The sequence below is a fragment of the Semicossyphus pulcher genome, unplaced genomic scaffold (genome assembly GCF_022749685.1).
Source record: "Semicossyphus pulcher isolate SPU_LCO1_2020_fin unplaced genomic scaffold, fSemPul1.0.p SCAF_16, whole genome shotgun sequence".
Classification (NCBI taxonomy): domain Eukaryota; kingdom Metazoa; phylum Chordata; class Actinopteri; order Labriformes; family Labridae; genus Semicossyphus; species Semicossyphus pulcher.
Window position 1 is genome coordinate 26,562,860 of NW_027211670.1, and position 17,341 is coordinate 26,580,200.

General features: G+C 43.1%; 1 protein-coding gene and 1 non-coding gene across 3 annotated transcripts in view; one reads left to right on the forward strand and one right to left on the reverse strand.

Moving 5' to 3' along the window:
• The window catches only part of LOC138593140 (cGMP-dependent protein kinase 1-like), a 70,831-nt gene extending 57,942 nt beyond the window's left edge, over positions 1-12,889 (forward strand). Inside the window, exons 8-18 of one of the 2 annotated variants that reach the window (XM_069664008.1) lie at positions 1,267-1,332; positions 1,650-1,724; positions 6,259-6,355; positions 7,454-7,593; positions 7,897-7,986; positions 8,226-8,367; positions 8,543-8,706; positions 8,802-8,924; positions 9,018-9,080; positions 9,171-9,237; positions 9,686-12,889. In XM_069664008.1, coding sequence (XP_069520109.1) covers positions 1,267-1,332; positions 1,650-1,724; positions 6,259-6,355; positions 7,454-7,593; positions 7,897-7,986; positions 8,226-8,367; positions 8,543-8,706; positions 8,802-8,924; positions 9,018-9,080; positions 9,171-9,237; positions 9,686-9,784 — 1,126 coding nt within the window. In that variant the 3' untranslated portion in view covers positions 9,785-12,889. Of the gene's footprint in view, positions 1-1,266; positions 1,333-1,649; positions 1,725-5,204; positions 6,051-6,258; positions 6,356-7,453; positions 7,594-7,896; positions 7,987-8,225; positions 8,368-8,542; positions 8,707-8,801; positions 8,925-9,017; positions 9,081-9,170; positions 9,238-9,685 lie in introns of those variants that run through there. The other variant, XM_069664009.1, reaches the window with a different exon arrangement.
• Positions 12,890-15,087: 2,198 nt separating this feature from the next.
• LOC138594061 (U6 spliceosomal RNA) lies at positions 15,088-15,191 on the reverse strand. Its single transcript, XR_011308355.1, has one exon. It is a non-coding gene; the product is annotated as a U6 spliceosomal RNA (small nuclear RNA).
• Between the last annotated feature and the right edge of the window lie 2,150 nt (positions 15,192-17,341).

Sequence of the window (17,341 nt, forward strand, 5' to 3'; positions counted from 1 at the left end):
AGAGCAGCAGTATGAGACCACTTGCCTATTGTGAGAGAGACACTTAAAAACAAACAAAAACAAACAAAAACAAAAAAAGTGTGTGTGTTGTCAAATCTGCCTAGCAACAGCCACCGGTCCTCATAACTACAGCAGAAAAAGATTTATTTTACTTTGAGTGTTCTTAAATCTGAAGTGACATTCTCACTCAGTACTCCCATCTAGTGAAACATTTGATGTTTGCACCATTCTAGCTACAGTGGAAGTAGGGGCCCTCACAAGGCATAGAGGAGACGTGGACCTCACAAAGATTTATAGACATGTATGTGTGTGTGTGTGTGTTCTTCTGTCTTTGTGAGGACCACAGTTAAGACCTTCACAGTGGGGACGTCCGCGCTAAGTGAGGACCTTGTTCAGTCAGGGAGAATATTGTTAGACTTGAGGACATGTTTCATTTGAAGAAGCTGAGCACATTTTTTTATACTTGACAACAAAGTTTCCACAATGAAAACATTTGGGTAACGTGAGGACATCGTTCACAGTACGCACATTTTTAAAAGTCAGGAACAAGTTTTTGACTCATGTGAAGACATCTTTCAACATTTAGGACATTTTTGATTTGTGAGTTTTTTTCTAAATTAAACCATCTTTGAAATAAACAGATATTAATCAACAGTGAAGCTATTTTAGGGAAGGTGGAACATCACTGCAGAGTCAGGACATAACAAAGTGAACCAAGCAGGGTGTCCTCAGAAGTGTGTAAACTTTACATTCATAAAAACATTTTAGTAAAGGGACGACATCTTTAAGACGACGTCTTTTTTTCAAAGACGGGGCGTCGTAAAGGAGCGAGGACATTTTTAAAAACGTGACGTCAGCTTTCTACAAAGTGAGGACGTTTTGTCTGATCAGCTCCTTCAGGTGTTTGACGGTCTACGGCTCTACCAACGCCCCTTTTTTCTATGAGCGCGCTCAGAGCCTGAAGCAGAAAGGGAAAGTTCAGAACCAGCCTCGTGACACCTGTGACACCTGTGACCCAGGTACAGGAATGCATCGCTTGTATTCTGACAGACAGACAGGAATATTTAAATGTCCGACAGCCAACGCAACATTTTAGTCCCGTCTCGTCTCGTTAACGAAATCCAAACATAGAAAACAAAACGATCGTTTTTTAGCTCGTCACATTTTTTGTCAACGTTAACGAATCGAACTCTGCTGTACACATGTTGACTCATGAGTGTGTGTGTGTGTGTGTGCGTGTGCGCGTGTGTGTGTGTGTATCCACAGAGAGGACGTGAGAACAGCCAACGTCATCGCTGCAGAGGCCGTCACCTGCCTGGTCATCGACAGAGAGTAACACACACACACACACACACACACACACACACACACAGAGACAGCAGGTACATGAGTGTCAGTGAGGTGAGTTTTACAGCAGCAGCATTAAGTTCAGGTGTCAGCCTGCAGCGAGCGTCTGCTGCCCTCTGCTGGTCCTCACAACTAACTACACACAAACACACACATTAATGTGCACACAACGTGTTCTGTGTGCTGGTAGTTATAAGATGATCAATGATTCAGATGATTGGTGACTGATTAGTTTACGTGTCATGTCTCTCTAGTGGAGAAGCTGTGTTCTGATTGGCTGCTGTCTTCTTCCTCCTCCTCAGCTCGTTCAAACATCTGATTGGTGGACTTGACGATGTGTCGAATAAAGGATACGAGGACGCTGAAGCCAAGGCCAAGTAGGTTCAACACACACACGCACAAACACACACACACACACTCACACACACACACACACACACGCACGGAGCTATCAGACAACATGTTTTCATGGTCATCAGAAGAACTTGGTAGATAATATCTATGTAATCAATAAAGAATCAATAGTTTAACAGCGCTCCGTCTGATTCTCTTTCTGTTCTTAATTAAAATGCAGTTGGACTCATCAGCAGGTAAACTGGAGTTTAAAGTATCTGTAGGAACGAGTGTTTGTGTATCAGGAAACACATCAACCTAAACACGTGGAGCTCCTTCCCGCCTCCTTCCCGCCTCCTTCATGCCAGCCGTGCGTTCCCTCCGTGTTCTCCTCCTACATGTGAGCAGCAGGTTCTCCTCTGTGTGCATGTTTACAGCAGGAACAGGATCCTCTGCTCATGCTGCTTATGTAAGACCAGCTAATAATACGTGCTGCATTCAGGGAGCGACAGCCAGGTCAAAGTGAAGGACACAGACGGATTACTGAAGGCATGGTTAGAAGGTCAGCTGTCCTCGGTCGGGTGTCCTCTGTCAGGCCGAGGAGATACAGTCACTGATGGACTGAGTGTGATCAGCTCGGTCGTGTCTTTTAAGGGTCCGATCAGACAGAGGGCGATGTGCCGGCAGTAAAATGTGAAGCGCACCGCGCTGCCTTTTCTGTTGAAGCCTACGTCCCCATCAGACGGAGCGGCTTCTTTTTCTGTTGTTAAGGCAACCACCGAGTCATTAGCTGTCGATCTAACCGTTACTGTTCCCGTTTATTTTGGCTAGCTAAAGTGTTTAAGTTTGTGCTCAATAGATGAGTTACAGCTCTGTAAAAAATGGACATGCGGAGGACGCTTGCTCCGGCTTTGATGGAGGGTGAGAGGCTGTTCTCAAACACATTAAACACAGGGAGATCCGTGAGCGCACGAGACCCTCAGAACGATCACAGCGATCACTCGATGTAGTAACCCCCACAGAAGGCCCGCCTCTCCATTGATCTGACTGGACAATGACAAAAAACGACAATGATTGACGACAAGTTTTTTCAGCTCGAGGCGCTCGGAGCGTTTCCTCAAAAACGTGAGGCGCTCTGCAACGCAAGGAGAGCGCGCAAACAGCGTCCCTCTCAGCTAAAACACGCTCTGTCTGATGGGACCTTACTGGTGCAAATGTGTGCGTCAAAGTTTCACAAAGTCAGACTCCAACTTGAACATCTGTACAGATTGCTCCTCCTTCTTGTGGATCCTGTGGAGTGTTGACTTCATAGATTTGAGCCTGTTTGGGTCGAGGTTTGTTCAGACGTCTCTGACCATGTAGGACGAGGTTTTGACAAACTGAAGGATTTCTCTGCGTGTTCGACTTCAGAACATTTGATTAGATCAACAACATCTTCTGTCAGCTGAAAGCGCACAGAAGCAGCTCATCCACACGAGACTGAGACGTCTCGAGCTCTTTACGCAGACGTGATAACACAAGGAGTCGAACACACACACAGCAGAGGTGTAGCGCTGCATGTTGTGCTGTGTATCAGGTGACAGAGTGAAGTCATCTCCTCTTATGGTATAGATTCAGTCCCACACACACACACACACACACACTGGCTGCTATGGTAACAGTACACATAAACAGTGGGGTGTGTAACATACGCGTGTTTGTTCTTCAGACCTGCTGCTGCACACGGTCCTGAACTCTGTTACCTTCATCAGGTGCTGACTGTTTGTTTGTTTGTGTGCACGATGGTCTGATTATTCTGAACCCTGAGGACTGAGGGAGAAACATGAACGTTATAGAGACGTGATCAGACGATGACCTTTCTGAATTTTAGTTTTAAGAAGGAAACGCTCGCGCTCTGCTAAATTCTACTCTTTAAACGTCGTGCTCTTTAAGTTCACAGCTCTGTGAACATCCTGAGCGTCATGTCAGGTGTAAATAAAGGTGTATTTATTTACTGTCTGCTCCAGGACTCTTCAGCAGGATGAATGTTGGGGCTTTTGAACCCCTCTGTGAACTCTAAAAGTTCATCTCCTCCTCGCTTGAACAAACTATTTTTAGAGTGTTTATGTGCTGGTTTGTCCAGCGGCCGATCGTCAGGGTCTACGGTTTCGGAATCTGATTTCACAGGGGCCGTTTCCAGGAAGTAGTCCCATCCCTGTTTTCAGAATCACACACACACACACACACACACACACACACACACACACACACACACACACACACACACACACACACACGCACACGCTCAGATATCTGTTGGTGCGTTGGTATCACTGTTCTTTCTTTGGCAAGTGTTAAGTTTTTATTTTGGGCTGAGGGAAGAGTTTACTACGCAGACGTTCTTTCCTTAACACATCACACAAACCCACTCACTGATATAAAATATATTATTATATTTTATTATGTTTCAAACATAAACCTGCATCTATACATCAAACATCCCGCCAGCATTCACACGACCATGAAGCAACCATTTTCACCGCAGACTGTTTATAAGAAGTCAGCGTGTCAGCTGCATTCTCTCTATTGACCAGCAGGGGGCGACTCCACTGGTTGTCTGATTGTATAGTAAACATGTTCCTAATGACTTTATGGTCTCAGTCTCTAGTTTCTTCTTCAACACAGCATGATGTTCATTTAGTCACTGATGCTCCCATTGAGAGTCACACAGACCAGAAGAGGGGAGGGGTCAGGGGTATTTGAAATGTAAGGCCACCATGTTCCAGGAGCCTGGGCCACATGTTGGGACATTACTATCAGGAAGTTTAGTCGTGCTTTAGCTGCTATCATAATAAATAATAAAACCGAATGTTAATGTTGATGACAAATAAACATTTTATATTGATCTATTTGTAATGTTTGGTTTGGCCTCATATCACTGATTATTTCATGAAACAGGATGCAGCTGGCTTTACCTTACAGACTAGATAAAGTAGATTAAAGAGGAGGCAGCTTGACCCCCGACATTCAGCACCGGTTTGTATTTCACTTCATGTTGGACTGGATGTGGTTTGTGGATATAATCCAGCTTCTGGCTGTTAAACAGGATGTTGTTTTATCTTTGAGATTCCTTCACCGGACACCGGCCGTCCCTGATGACGCTGCAGATCTCCACTTCATAATTCTTAATAATTACTGTTAAACTTTTCACACCGACACCTGCAGACAGTGAACAGGTATGATCACAGGAAGACTCCGAACACCCTGATCAATCTTGTGAATTCTTCGTTGTGTCCTCTGGTATTGAGGTCGGGACAGTCTGTCCTGTGGTCTGTCAGTCACTTTAATGACTGAGCTGCATTAACTGGGCGAACCTCTGAGCAATGTTTCCACGTGCTAAAAATACCAGCAGCAGCAGCGTCCTGCCATGTGGGTCGTCCTCTCAGGTTGGCGTTACCCCCTGCAGGACTCAGACGTGGACCCTGTTACCCTGCAGAGGCTCTCCTCAGTCACAGCTTCAGAGCTCAGTTGGACGTTCTCCAAGTCAGACGCTAAACTGAGTTTAAGGTAGAAAAGAAAAGTGATTTTTTGTCCAATATCCATCAAGACTACCAAGAAGATCAGATTTTAACTTGAATAATGCTGTCGAGTTCTGGATTCTGACGACGTCCCGCTCGGATCAGGACCAGCCTCGTTTTTAATCTTGCTGCACACAGAGCTGGAGGATCTGGCCACTTCAACGTATCGCCGGTCCCCCCAGACCAGAACCTTGGACCTGTACGTCCACCAGCGCCTCTACCCACACCATGTAAACTGGGACTGGAGCTCCTCCTTTGAGACGGTTCTCTTACGGACTCTGTGCCGAACGTTCTCGTGAGGACTAAAAACCAGTTTGGGTTTAACGTCAATAAGTCTGTTTGCACTTTTGCACCTTTTGACCAAGAGAAGTTGTACCAAACATTGACGGAGCTGCACGACTTGATTGCTGTTTTCTGTCTGCAGAAAAAGAACTAGACAGTCAAGATCATTTGACTCCCAGGTATTTGAGAAAGTCCGACTTTCCAACTGTATTTTTTCCCTGAACGACTGCACAGAAATATTCCAGGAGTAGTTTTATGTTTCAGCTGATTCCTGGTGATAAAATGGACTGAAGACTAACGAAGCTACCCAGCTGATAATACAAAGAGACACTTCTCTGATACGTCTGCTTAGTTCGTGTGGATTAAATAAAGATTGAGCATGAGAGAGTTGCTTTCCATCCCAGCAAGGCAGCAAAGAGAGCGGATCACCAGCCTCCCTGCTCCCGTCTCCTCCTCTCCTTCCCCCATCACCTCCTTTTCCATCCAGACCTCCAAGAAGTTCCCGTTCTTCCACGTGGTCAAATGCTGCAGGTACAGAACAACATCAGGCAGGGAGGTCTCCTCTTTAGGGTCTTTGTTGAGGAAGGTTGATTTTAGGTTAGGATACCAAAACTCTGCCTGCTCTGCTGCTCAAACTGAATGTCCCTGCAAAGCACTTCAACTTTTGAAATGTCCAAAAATGTTTAAAGCAGTATTTTCCCGTGGTCAGTGAAGGCCTCTCTGTGTTTTGCGTTTCCAGGTACGAGGCAGAAAATGCCTTCTTCTCCAGCCTGAAGCTGACCGACTTCAACATCATCGACACACTGGGTGTGGGAGGTTTCGGACGCGTTGAGCTGGTACCATCTGATTGTATAGCATAATGTCATAGACAAAGTCAGAGACCGGTTTAATGTGACTTTTGATCTGTCCAGAATTCTGCCCAGATGTGTGTGTGTGTGTGTGTGTGTGTGTGTGTGTGTGTGTGTGTGTGTGTGCTTAGCTATTTGCGGAAACTTTGCAGTAAAGTATCAGCGCTGGTAACTGGAAACCAGTCCTCATGTGATTCAGACTCTGGCTCCCAGCGCGCTCTGTGGTTTTTTTAGGGAACCAAAATAACCTGGAGAACAGCGATGGAACAGTTTGGTTTATAGCTCTTACTTGTCTCCTCTCACGCTGCAGAAGAATGATCATTTTTCTTCCATAACAACTTTCTGGGGTGTTACATTTCTGTGCCTTAATGAGTTTATTTCAGACTTAACGAGTTTCTCAGATCATTAAATCTTCACCAGAGCTCCCCTTGCCTCGATGGCAGCTGATTGCAGTTTTATTGGATTTGTTAGATTGTATTAATCCCCACAGTGTACATACGGCGTGAGATGGAAGAGGAAAGGAGGGTGGTATGGGCGGGTGGTGCACTGCAGCCACAGGGGTCAGGTTTCTCTGCCGCAGGAGGCGGAGCTTAGGCCACTGAAGGTCGGAGGGGAAGCCTCAGAGGGTTTGCCCAAAAACAGGAAGGAATCCCCGCTCAGGGTCTCCCATCATCCCTCTGGAGGTATTTTTAGTCCAGTCGTCATAGTGTAATAGGAAAATGCTGACCTCTGACCTCCAGACTGCCTGTCTGACCTCAAACATAACTCTTACATCGAGGCAGATGTTGTCATCAGATGCGGGGTCAGAGCAGCACAACTACTGTGGTTATTTTCATACAGCGATACTTTTCCTTTTTTAACAACTCTCTTTCTGTCTCGTTGTGAGTTAGATGTTCTGTTCTGTCATGTCAGTAAGGAAAGGTTAGCCTAGCTTAGCATAAAGACTAGAAAGGGAAACAGGTAGCCTGGCTCTGACAAAAGGCAACACACGTCGTGTAGGGCCATATTCAGCAAAGATGAATTCATAGAAAGATATTGAACATTTCCTTATAAAAAAGAACAGATTGGACATCTGTTTGTTTTCAGGTTCAGTTAAAGAGCGAGGAGGCGAAGACGTTCGCCATGAAGATCCTGAAAAAGCGTCACATCGTCGATACGAGACAACAGGAACACATCCGCTCTGAGAAACACATCATGACCGAGGCACACTCAGACTTCATCGTCAGGTCAGTCCAACAACCGTCGCCGCCGCCATCATCAAAGGGAACTTTCAGCTTTGATGCAACATCACAAAACCGTTCGTTCCAATCTCACAGATTTACAACATCACACTTTTTTTTTTCCAAATTTTGCTTTCGGTCCTAGTTTAAAAAAAAGGTGACTGATCCTTGTTTGGTGTTTTGTGCAGCATTTCGTTGAATAATTCAAGTCTCAAAATATAAATAAATAAAATAAATAGATCAGAGTAGAATACAGATGTTATTTATTTGTATTACAGGTTGTCATGAAGCTTAACTGTTTGTGTTCAGGTTGTACCGGACGTTTAAAGACAGTAAATATTTGTACATGCTGCTGGAGGCCTGTCTGGGAGGAGAGCTGTGGACTATACTAAGAGACAGGTACACTCTCGCTCTCCTGCATGTACTATTTCATGTGTTACTGTTCAGTCATAATGTTTTTAAGTGATAATAGTAATTTAGAAAAAGGAAGATGAAGCCGAAAGGCAATCAGCAGCGAGGTTTACAAATAAAACAGCCCTGAACAAAAAGAACTTTGTTTATAGCCGAGAGTTTAGTTTGAATGTGTTAATGAAACTTAAACACATCGGCCCATCAGTGTCTGTTTTCTACTGTTTCAGGGGTTCGTTTGAAGATTCAACCACCAGGTTCTACACGGCCTGTGTCGTTGAAGCCTTCGCCTACCTGCACGCCAAAGGCATCATTTACAGAGACCTGAAACCTGAAAACCTCATACTCGACAGCCGAGGATACGCCAAGCTGGTAATTTCATATTTCTCCATAAAATATATACCTCACATTTACCAGGTACAGAAACGTCCCATGTCAATCAGTGCTAATAGTATTATGCTATGCTAAGCAGTTCCCACTTTCTGAGTGAAATACAAACTTTACGACAAGATGAATCCAAAATAAAATAATAAGATGTGTTTTCCAGGTGGACTTTGGTTTTGCTAAGAAGATCGGTGTCTGTAAGAAGACGTGGACGTTCTGCGGCACACCGGAGTACGTCGCTCCAGAGATCATCCTCAACAAGGGTCACGACGTCTCTGCAGATTACTGGTCTCTGGGTATCCTGATGTACGAGCTGCTGACCGGCAGGTGAGCACAAAGACAGAGGAAGGACAATAGGCTTCAGTAGAGTTCAGTAGAGTCAAACTGTTGTTAAGTCTTAAAGTGTCTCTGTGTGTCTCCAGCCCTCCATTTTCAGGTCCAGATCCAATGAAAACCTACAACATCATCCTGAGAGGCATCGACATGATCGAGTTCCCCAAGAAGATCACCAAGAACGCTGCAAACCTCATCAAGAAGCTCTGCAGGTAGGGGGCGCTGTGTTCAAGAGCAGAATCATCATCAATCATAATTCATTGTTTTAATCTATTAATAAATCATCGATCTGTTTTTGTCAACAGAGATAATCCATCAGAGAGACTCGGGAACCTGAAAAACGGAGTCAAAGACATCCAGAAGCACAAGTGAGGAGGCTGGCACCTGATTTCAGACATGCAGTTGTATCAGCTCACTTTTCAGTTCAGTGCATCTTTTAAACTCATCTCTGTGTTCAGGTGGTTTGAAGGTTTTAACTGGGAGGGTCTGAGGAAAGGAACGCTGACTCCGCCCATCACACCTGATGTGAGTTGGATGTTACATGTTAACTTTGACAAATTACGGGACCTGTAAATGTTATGAAATAAAAACAAGAAGACAACGGCAAGGGGATTTTCAAATTGGACAATCAAGCTTATTAACTACTTGACAAATTAGGTTACTTGAAGCACCCCAGTGGCAAAGCAGCTGCTTCAGTGTTTATGGTGCCAAGCTAAACCTTTCCCTTTCCCATCTTTCTGTCCCCTCACCTCCTGTCATCGCTCTCCTGAGAACTCTCAAATCCCAAAAATATATCAAAAAATAAGGTAGACCATTAACAATGGGTTAAACAAATATTGAAGAAATAGATACTTTGGTATAAATTGTACAGACGGCAAAAAACCCAGAAGATTAAAAACGTAATCCTGCTGGGACGATATTAAACTTACGAGATGCAGACTTTAAGGTGTTTGACTCGTGTTCTTCTGTGCAGGTTTCCTCTCCGACTGACACCAGTAACTTCGACAGTTTCCCTGAAGACACCGATGAGCCGCCACCAGACGACAACTCTGGATGGGACTACGACTTTTAGTTAAGTCCAAACTCAAAGCGTGACACCCTTCAGTGTTAAATCTAAGAGGAAGACGACCTTTCCTTTGGAGGATGTTTATTGTGACATTGCCTGTGTTGTTTTAAAAGCATGGCTGAACCCTGAGGGAATCAAACCCCCCAGTGCTTTGTAGCAAAGTTAGGGACCCAAATGATCTGAGTTCTGACTGAGTCAAAGAAAGCTCACAGAAAAGGACTGGAGGGCCTGTTGATGATCAAACTGATCCCGTCTGAGTCTCTTACTGGAAGAATCCTGACCTACCAGAACACCTGAGAGTTGAAAGATAACGTGTTTCAAAGATGAGACAAGCCACCTGTCCATGTCAGCAGTTTCTTCAGAGTAGGTCCTACAGACATCAGAACCATGCATGCAGGTTTCAAAGCAGTAAGTTCTTGACTTTTATGATCTGGGGACGGCATCCTGACTGCTCCACATTGCAGAAACAACTCCAGAGTCAGAACTCTGGATCATCTTCCCTCCATCTGCAAAACTGTGTCCATGTGGCAGAAAGGACATTTTTGCAATGCTTGCGAGTGTTTCTTTGAAGCAAGGATATCACAGATTCCTTGCTAGGCCACAGCTGAACCTTGGGTATCTCCGCCCATCAGCAGTCAGTTACACAGTACAGGCCTTGTTTTATGTCCCATATATTGCTGCAAGTCTTGGCCATAGATTGAACATTAGGTTATGATGGGAAGCGTAAACACAATGCTAAAATGTATCCCCAAGCCTCAACAGGCTGAAGGTTTTGAATCTTCTTGTCAAAGGAAATTGTATCACGAGACTTTTAGTCCCAGAAGCTACTTTTCAAAGGTTCCTCCAGTACATTGTTGTGTGCATTTTCACAAAGGTCTAAAGACCTGTTAAGATTAGGCAAATACATCTGCTGACATTCGAAAGATTCTGCTGAATGCTGCAAGTACTCGACCAAATTTCACAGCTGCAAGTCCTACCTGCAAAGTCCCTGTACTTTCAGAACATTCTACCCCTTTTGTTGGGTAAAATAAACTTCCCTGGACTTTATTTACACACTGGATCACCAAGTATTTTCTTAAGTCCCTTGTCCCTGGGTAAAGTTCCTAGGGCGGAAACATAGGTAAAGAGCTTCCCTGAGAAATACACAAGGCTAGATTATCAACACGGTGGCCATGTAAAATGAATGCTATTAGGCCACCATGGTGCCAACAGAGGCGCCCCAAGTTCAACTCCCACCCTCAGCCCTTTGCCGCGTGTCATCCCCCACTCTCTCACTTCCCCTGTTTCCGACGCTATCCAGTGTCCTCTCTGTCAATAAAGGTATAAAAGGCCCAAAAAATAGTTTCCATGGTTCCAGAAGCTGAAAGGCCCTTAGACAGTACCTTCAAATACCTCCTTGGGCCATCAAAGACACCAAGGGCCTGTTTTTCCTGCAGACAATGGAAAGCCTCCGTTTCTGTCAAGTGTCCTTGATCACTGGCTGATACTTGACCTTTGTCCCCTTGAGGGAGATCAAACTTCTACATCTTGTTTACGACTGCCTGTCCTGTGGTATCTGCTGTCTGTGGTTAATGGTCTGGAGGTGAATCTTAAAACCCTATCCAGCTTTTTGAGAGCAGGGCTAAAGGAGAGATGGTTGCAGTATAAGTCTGGAGTTTGAGTTGCAAATAGACCCAACAAACCATGGAAGGAAAAATTGACTTTCAACTGAACGACGGACTTGAGGTCACCACGATGCCTTCACTTCTCATTTCATTTTTAGGGAAATCCAAAGACTGAAGGACAAAAAGGTTTGGTTGTAGCAGCTTTGCTCCTCCTCCGTGGATAACAAGCAGTGATACGAACACTTCTACTTTTAAACTTTCCTTTCTATCTTTCCTTTTGTTGTGAATCTTTGGCTCATGGCATGAGAAATTATTTTGTACATATTTCCAAGACTTCCCACACTATTTTGCACACACCCACGACACTCCACTTTCACAGACACATGCACGACTTTGTTAAATTTCTTAGCAGTTTTTTCAAGGTGTTCGAATAGGTTTTACGATCGTTTCTATTTTGTGTCAAATGCTCATGATTTACGTGCTTTTTAAAAACCTGGTTCCTCTGAATAGAAACCCACACTCCTGAGTTTGACAGCAACAAACAGGTCTGGTGTTGTTGTCTTGTTGTAGACTGTTTACACAAACAAACATTAGCTAAACAAGGTGTGACTGGGGGAGGTTACAGTACTGTTAACAACAGACAACAGGTTTAAAAGCAAGTATATCTGCACTCTAAATCAGACTGAACTGGGAAGAGACCTTCAAACTCCAAAGTGACCATTAGCTTCACATTCTTACAGTAACTCAAACAAAGTGTAGATCTGGAAACGTTGAGTCGAAGTCCTCGTGCAGTCTGTGAGATTTGTATTTCTTCCACATAAAAAGATTGTTCATTTGTTTTGTATTTCTATTTTGTGGCCTTTTGTAAAGCAGCTGATGGTCGTCTCACTTTGGTACAAAGACTTTGTAATAGTGATCTGAATTTATTGTGATATTTTTGTAAACTGATCAGCCGTGTGACTTCTGTGAGCTCTGCATGAAAATACTGGAAAAGATGTGTTCACTTTTTACCTCCAGTGAAGTTAAAAAAAATCCACAGGCCTAAAGTGAAATATCTTTGTTTAGTTCAGAGAATAATTAAATACATCAACTTCAACACCTGCACTAGTAAACCGGCCTGGTTGACTTTAATATTCATCTGTAAACAATGAAAACAACAAGAAGAAAAAGTGATTTTAAAAAATGTGTTTGGACCAGGAGGAGAATTATTAATGTTCATAATGATTCTTAGTGATGATATTCTGTGATTGAGTTTATGTGATGAAGCTCAAGTGTCACTGGTTTATTTGTATATACTGGGAATACAGTGCTTTAAGATGTCTTTAAGATGCCGTTTGTAGATTACCATTATTGTTATTATTATTATTATTGTTACAGTGGTTGCCATGGTAGCTAAAGAAATGTTCAGTTCAAAAAAGCTTTATGGGCATGACTGTTAAAAACAAAAATCATCTTGCCAAAGCAGTTTGATCTGTTTGAAAATAAAATAAAATAGTTTTGTTTCTCATTCCATATTTCCATATATTTGTATGGTTTAAAGGTTTTTATGCAGTTTTAACCCAAACGTCAGAATTCTCCATTACAAGAAAGCTAGTTTACATGTTATCTACCTTGTGATTACATATTAGCATTCATTCAGCCAACAGAAAACGCTTCAGAGTCGTTTTCCTGATGTCCAGTAAGTGCTAAGCTAGGACTCGACCCCACAACCTCCAGCACCGAGCAGCACGATCTACGGTGGCTTTTATTTTGAAAGGGACCACTGACAGTTGCCCCTGTCATTTCTAAACACTTAACCCTTGATGTCACTTCGACCTGCAGTTGACAGTAAACAGTTGGCTCAACTGGGTCAACCGTGCTATTAACTCTGTTAGGTATCATAGGTAGAGCTAGGAAAATGTAAGCTAAAAGATTAGCAGGAGGAGAGGCTACAGCAAGCTAATTACCCATTTGTTTCAACTCACAACCAATATTTTCATGTATTTTCAAACACACACACACACACACACACACCTTGAGCCTGAAAACTATATCAGTAGTTAACATGTTAATTAGCAAGGAATTTGCCTGTGGAATTAGAATGTGATGGGCCCGTTACCGTAGTTACGTTCGAACTGGTGACCCACTGCACTGAACAGCTCAGACAACAGCAATATGGAAGACATTTCTAAGAAACTTTTATTTTAAAGATACCGGAAAAATTAGGGCCCAAGCACTGAAAGCACTGAACGCCAAAGTAAACGCATATTTGGTGGCTTTAACAATTTGAAAATTGGCGTGCGCATCACAAGTAGGGATCACAGGGTCCATACTCCTCCTAGGGACTTCATCCGACTCACTTACAACTCGGTCAGTGTATTGACAAGACATTGGAGATTAAAAGATATTAAAATATTGAGTTTTCATCAAGGGGCGTGACCTTGGCTGGGGGTCAAAGTTTATTGGGGTTTTTTTTCAAAATGCCAAAAACAGAATATCCTTGTAACTCCCATAGACAATGTTCAATCCTCTTCCTGTTTGACATGTACGATCACAGTCTCAGCCTGAAAATATTTCCCATAGCGCCCCCAACTGGAAACAGGAAATTACATGTTTCACTCAACAAGCTACTCCTCCAAGCCAGTAAAACATATCAACCTCAATTTTTGGTCAGGAGAGTCTTAAGACCTTGATTAAGACGTGTCCTGGGCGGCACGGCGAATACAACCTTCGCCATAATGCCTCGCCATGACAGTTAGGCTGTTATAACTCGGCTGTACTTTATCATATCTGCACCACATTTCATATGCTTGAAAAGAGTCCCGCCTTGAACAGCCTACACACTATTTCTTTGTCTTAGCTCTAGCACCCCCCACTGGTGAGAGCCTGTTTGAACTCTCATATACATTGTCCCATCTGCTTCAAATTTCAAATGTAATGTATGATGCCAGTCCTGGTCTGAGCAGATCTACATATTCATTTTCACTCATACTCATAGCGCCACCTAGTGGTAGGAGGTAGTATTAGGTCTCGCATACATTTTCAAATCTCCTCCAGATTTCAAATGCATGATGTCATTCCCAGCCTGAACTGATGTACATATTCAATTCATTCATACTCATAGCACCATCTACTGGTAACAGCCAGTAGTAACTCTCACAGAATGTTCAGTCAGCTTCAAATTTCATAATGAATGATGCCAGCCTCGGCCTGAACAGCATCGACAACTGGTGCACAGCTTGTGGCTGCATCTCTCGAGGACCTGTACACCTCCAGGACCCTGAGGCGTGCAGGTAAGATTGTGGCCTACCCCTCTCACCCTGGTCACAGACTCTTTGAGACCCTCCCCTCTGGCAAGAGGCTGCGGTCCCTCAGAACCGAAACCTCCCGACACAGGAACAGTTTCTTCCCCTCTGCTGCCAGCCTCGTCACCAAGGCCCCGACCCCCCTCCAACCACCCACGTGACATGGACTCTCATCCAGCCCCTCAGTCACTCAACACCTAACGAGTGTGAAGTCTGTAATTCAGACTATGCGTTACATTAATGCACACTGGACTTATATTGTCTGTAGTCTGCACTATTTTTAAATTAATACTGTAAACTTTGCACTTTTCAATATCCTGAAACATAGCCTGAACAGCATGATGCTCAGGCAGGGGTGCTGTTTCACCAAACACACATACAACCAAAGCCAGTGGGGAAATAATAAAACTCATTAATTAATGAAAAGGGAGAACGCTTCACGATTATGCGTGTCATCCTTGCGCCAGGGGCCATGCTAATCTTCTCTGTATCATTCCCACTTTAGTGTGCGTTACAGTGTGTAACACACTCTGGAACAGGTCTCTCTCTTTATTTAAAGGGGGGTCAGCCCACGTGTCCTCTGTATCAGGGTTTCAGTTCAGATACACGAACAAAATAATTAAAGCCTGACTACTGCTGAAAAACTGTGTGTTTACTGGACACAGTGACCCCCCTTTCTCTGACCAAGGTTCTGGTTCTGGTTCTGGTCTCACCGGGTGCAAGCTGAAAGGGATTGTGGGACTTTCATGCAGATCAGCAGTCACGTTGGACACTGTATAAAGAGACAGAGTCTCCTCCCATCTCCTCACACAGTCCTCAGACAAAAGAGGAGGAGGAGGAGAGTGCTGTTTGTAGACTGAACATGTGGTCTCTTTGCCTTCACTTTATTATCCTGATCAGCAACAAGAAAAGAGACTTGTCAGGTAAGCACTGGATCTGGACTGGATCAGATCTGAGGCTCTGCTCAACTCTGATTTCATCTTTTAAAAGTAGTTCATCAGGTCTCAAGTCTCTGTGCAGCTACACACATGTTGCTTTTATCTACAGCCAAACCTCATTTATATAATGATGCTTACAGCTCTGAATGGGTCTGAACAGGATCTACTGTTATTTATTTTCATGACAAACTACTGAATTTCCTTTTTTAATAATCCATTAATAATCAAATGAAGATGTTAAAGAGCAAAGGCAAAGATAAGAAAAAGAAAAACATAATCATTCTATTATTATAGTTATTTCCATAGTTTTTGACGTATTTAATTTATAAAGAACATTTGCTTCTCTTTAATGTTAACATCTGAGTTTGAGACTTTAAAACGTCACTCATGCGTTTTCTGAAGTCCTGCGACAGGAAGTGAACCCCTCTTCCTGCGTTTCCTTTACTTTCAAATTAAAGTGTAATTCAGCTGACAGCCGCCAGGTGGCAGTGTGGGATCACTCTGTACAGGCGCCGCAGCATGAAACTCGCATTTACATCTAGACAATCGGTTTTCAGTTGTTCAACAGAGACTCGAGCTTCGTCAACATGACTAACAACTTTTCTCGAAATCTAGAAGTGACACTGATAAATTCGGCACATATACAGAACCCATTAAAGAGCAATACATTTGATTAAATGGACATTAGTTGCTGTTATGCCGGGCAATCAAGCGCCTACCATGGTAGATGAACTTTACAATTTTAAATACTTAAATAATTTTCCTTGGATGATGATTTATATGCCGAATTAATTAAAAGACCCAAGTAATTCTAATGCACCTCAAAGTATTTTCTAAAACCTATGTTAGTTGTCGCACAAATAAGGTGACTCAAATTACAAGATTCCTAAAAGAAGTCTGGCAAGTTCCCAACTCCGCTGCAGGGTTATACCAGTCTTATACAAATAGATAAAATAAAGTCATACGTTTTGTATAGGTTAATATAGACAACCAGCGAGCAGCGATATCTGAAAATACAGCTTTGCTCACTTATTTCCGTTATTTCAACAAAGAAAAACATCTTATGGTCGTTTTAAAGGACGTTTATAATTACGCCATTACAATATTTACATTCTAAAACACTGGATAATATACCTAGGACATTTTAAATCCGTTTTTAATTTACTTCTCTAGTTATAAAGGCTCTTACCGTCGTAGCAGCTGCAGGTGTTTCCTCCACAAACCATCAAACGCAAACCAGACTCCAGAAGTTTGTGTCTGACCTTCGTTCTGCAGAATCAGGAGCCAAGATAAAAGCTTATGAGAGCTTTTTGTGTTTAAAACATGTAGATGATGCAAAATCATGAGAGACATAGCTGCATTATTGGGCCGAATGTACCAAATAAAGTTGATTTATAAGCAAAAGAATATAATGGTTGTTATTGGTGCAGGTATGCAGGAGATGAAAAACAATTTAACCAATATTATTGTCTCCACCAGAGGACGGGTTGTTACACCGGACCATATGAGAACCTTGAAAGCTATCTGGAGAATGGCCGGCACCACAGACTATACAAATAATAAACGTTTCTATCGTCACATCACCAACTGTTTTGTTGCCATCTTGTTTTTCTGGAGTCAGAAGTGACCGTATTTTGAAAAAGCTAAACAGTCTGTGCCCGTGGCTAATTCATAAGTAGCTAATGAGCTAGTTAACCATCGTGTTTCCCACAGAGGAGATGTTAGCTAACCGTGGTT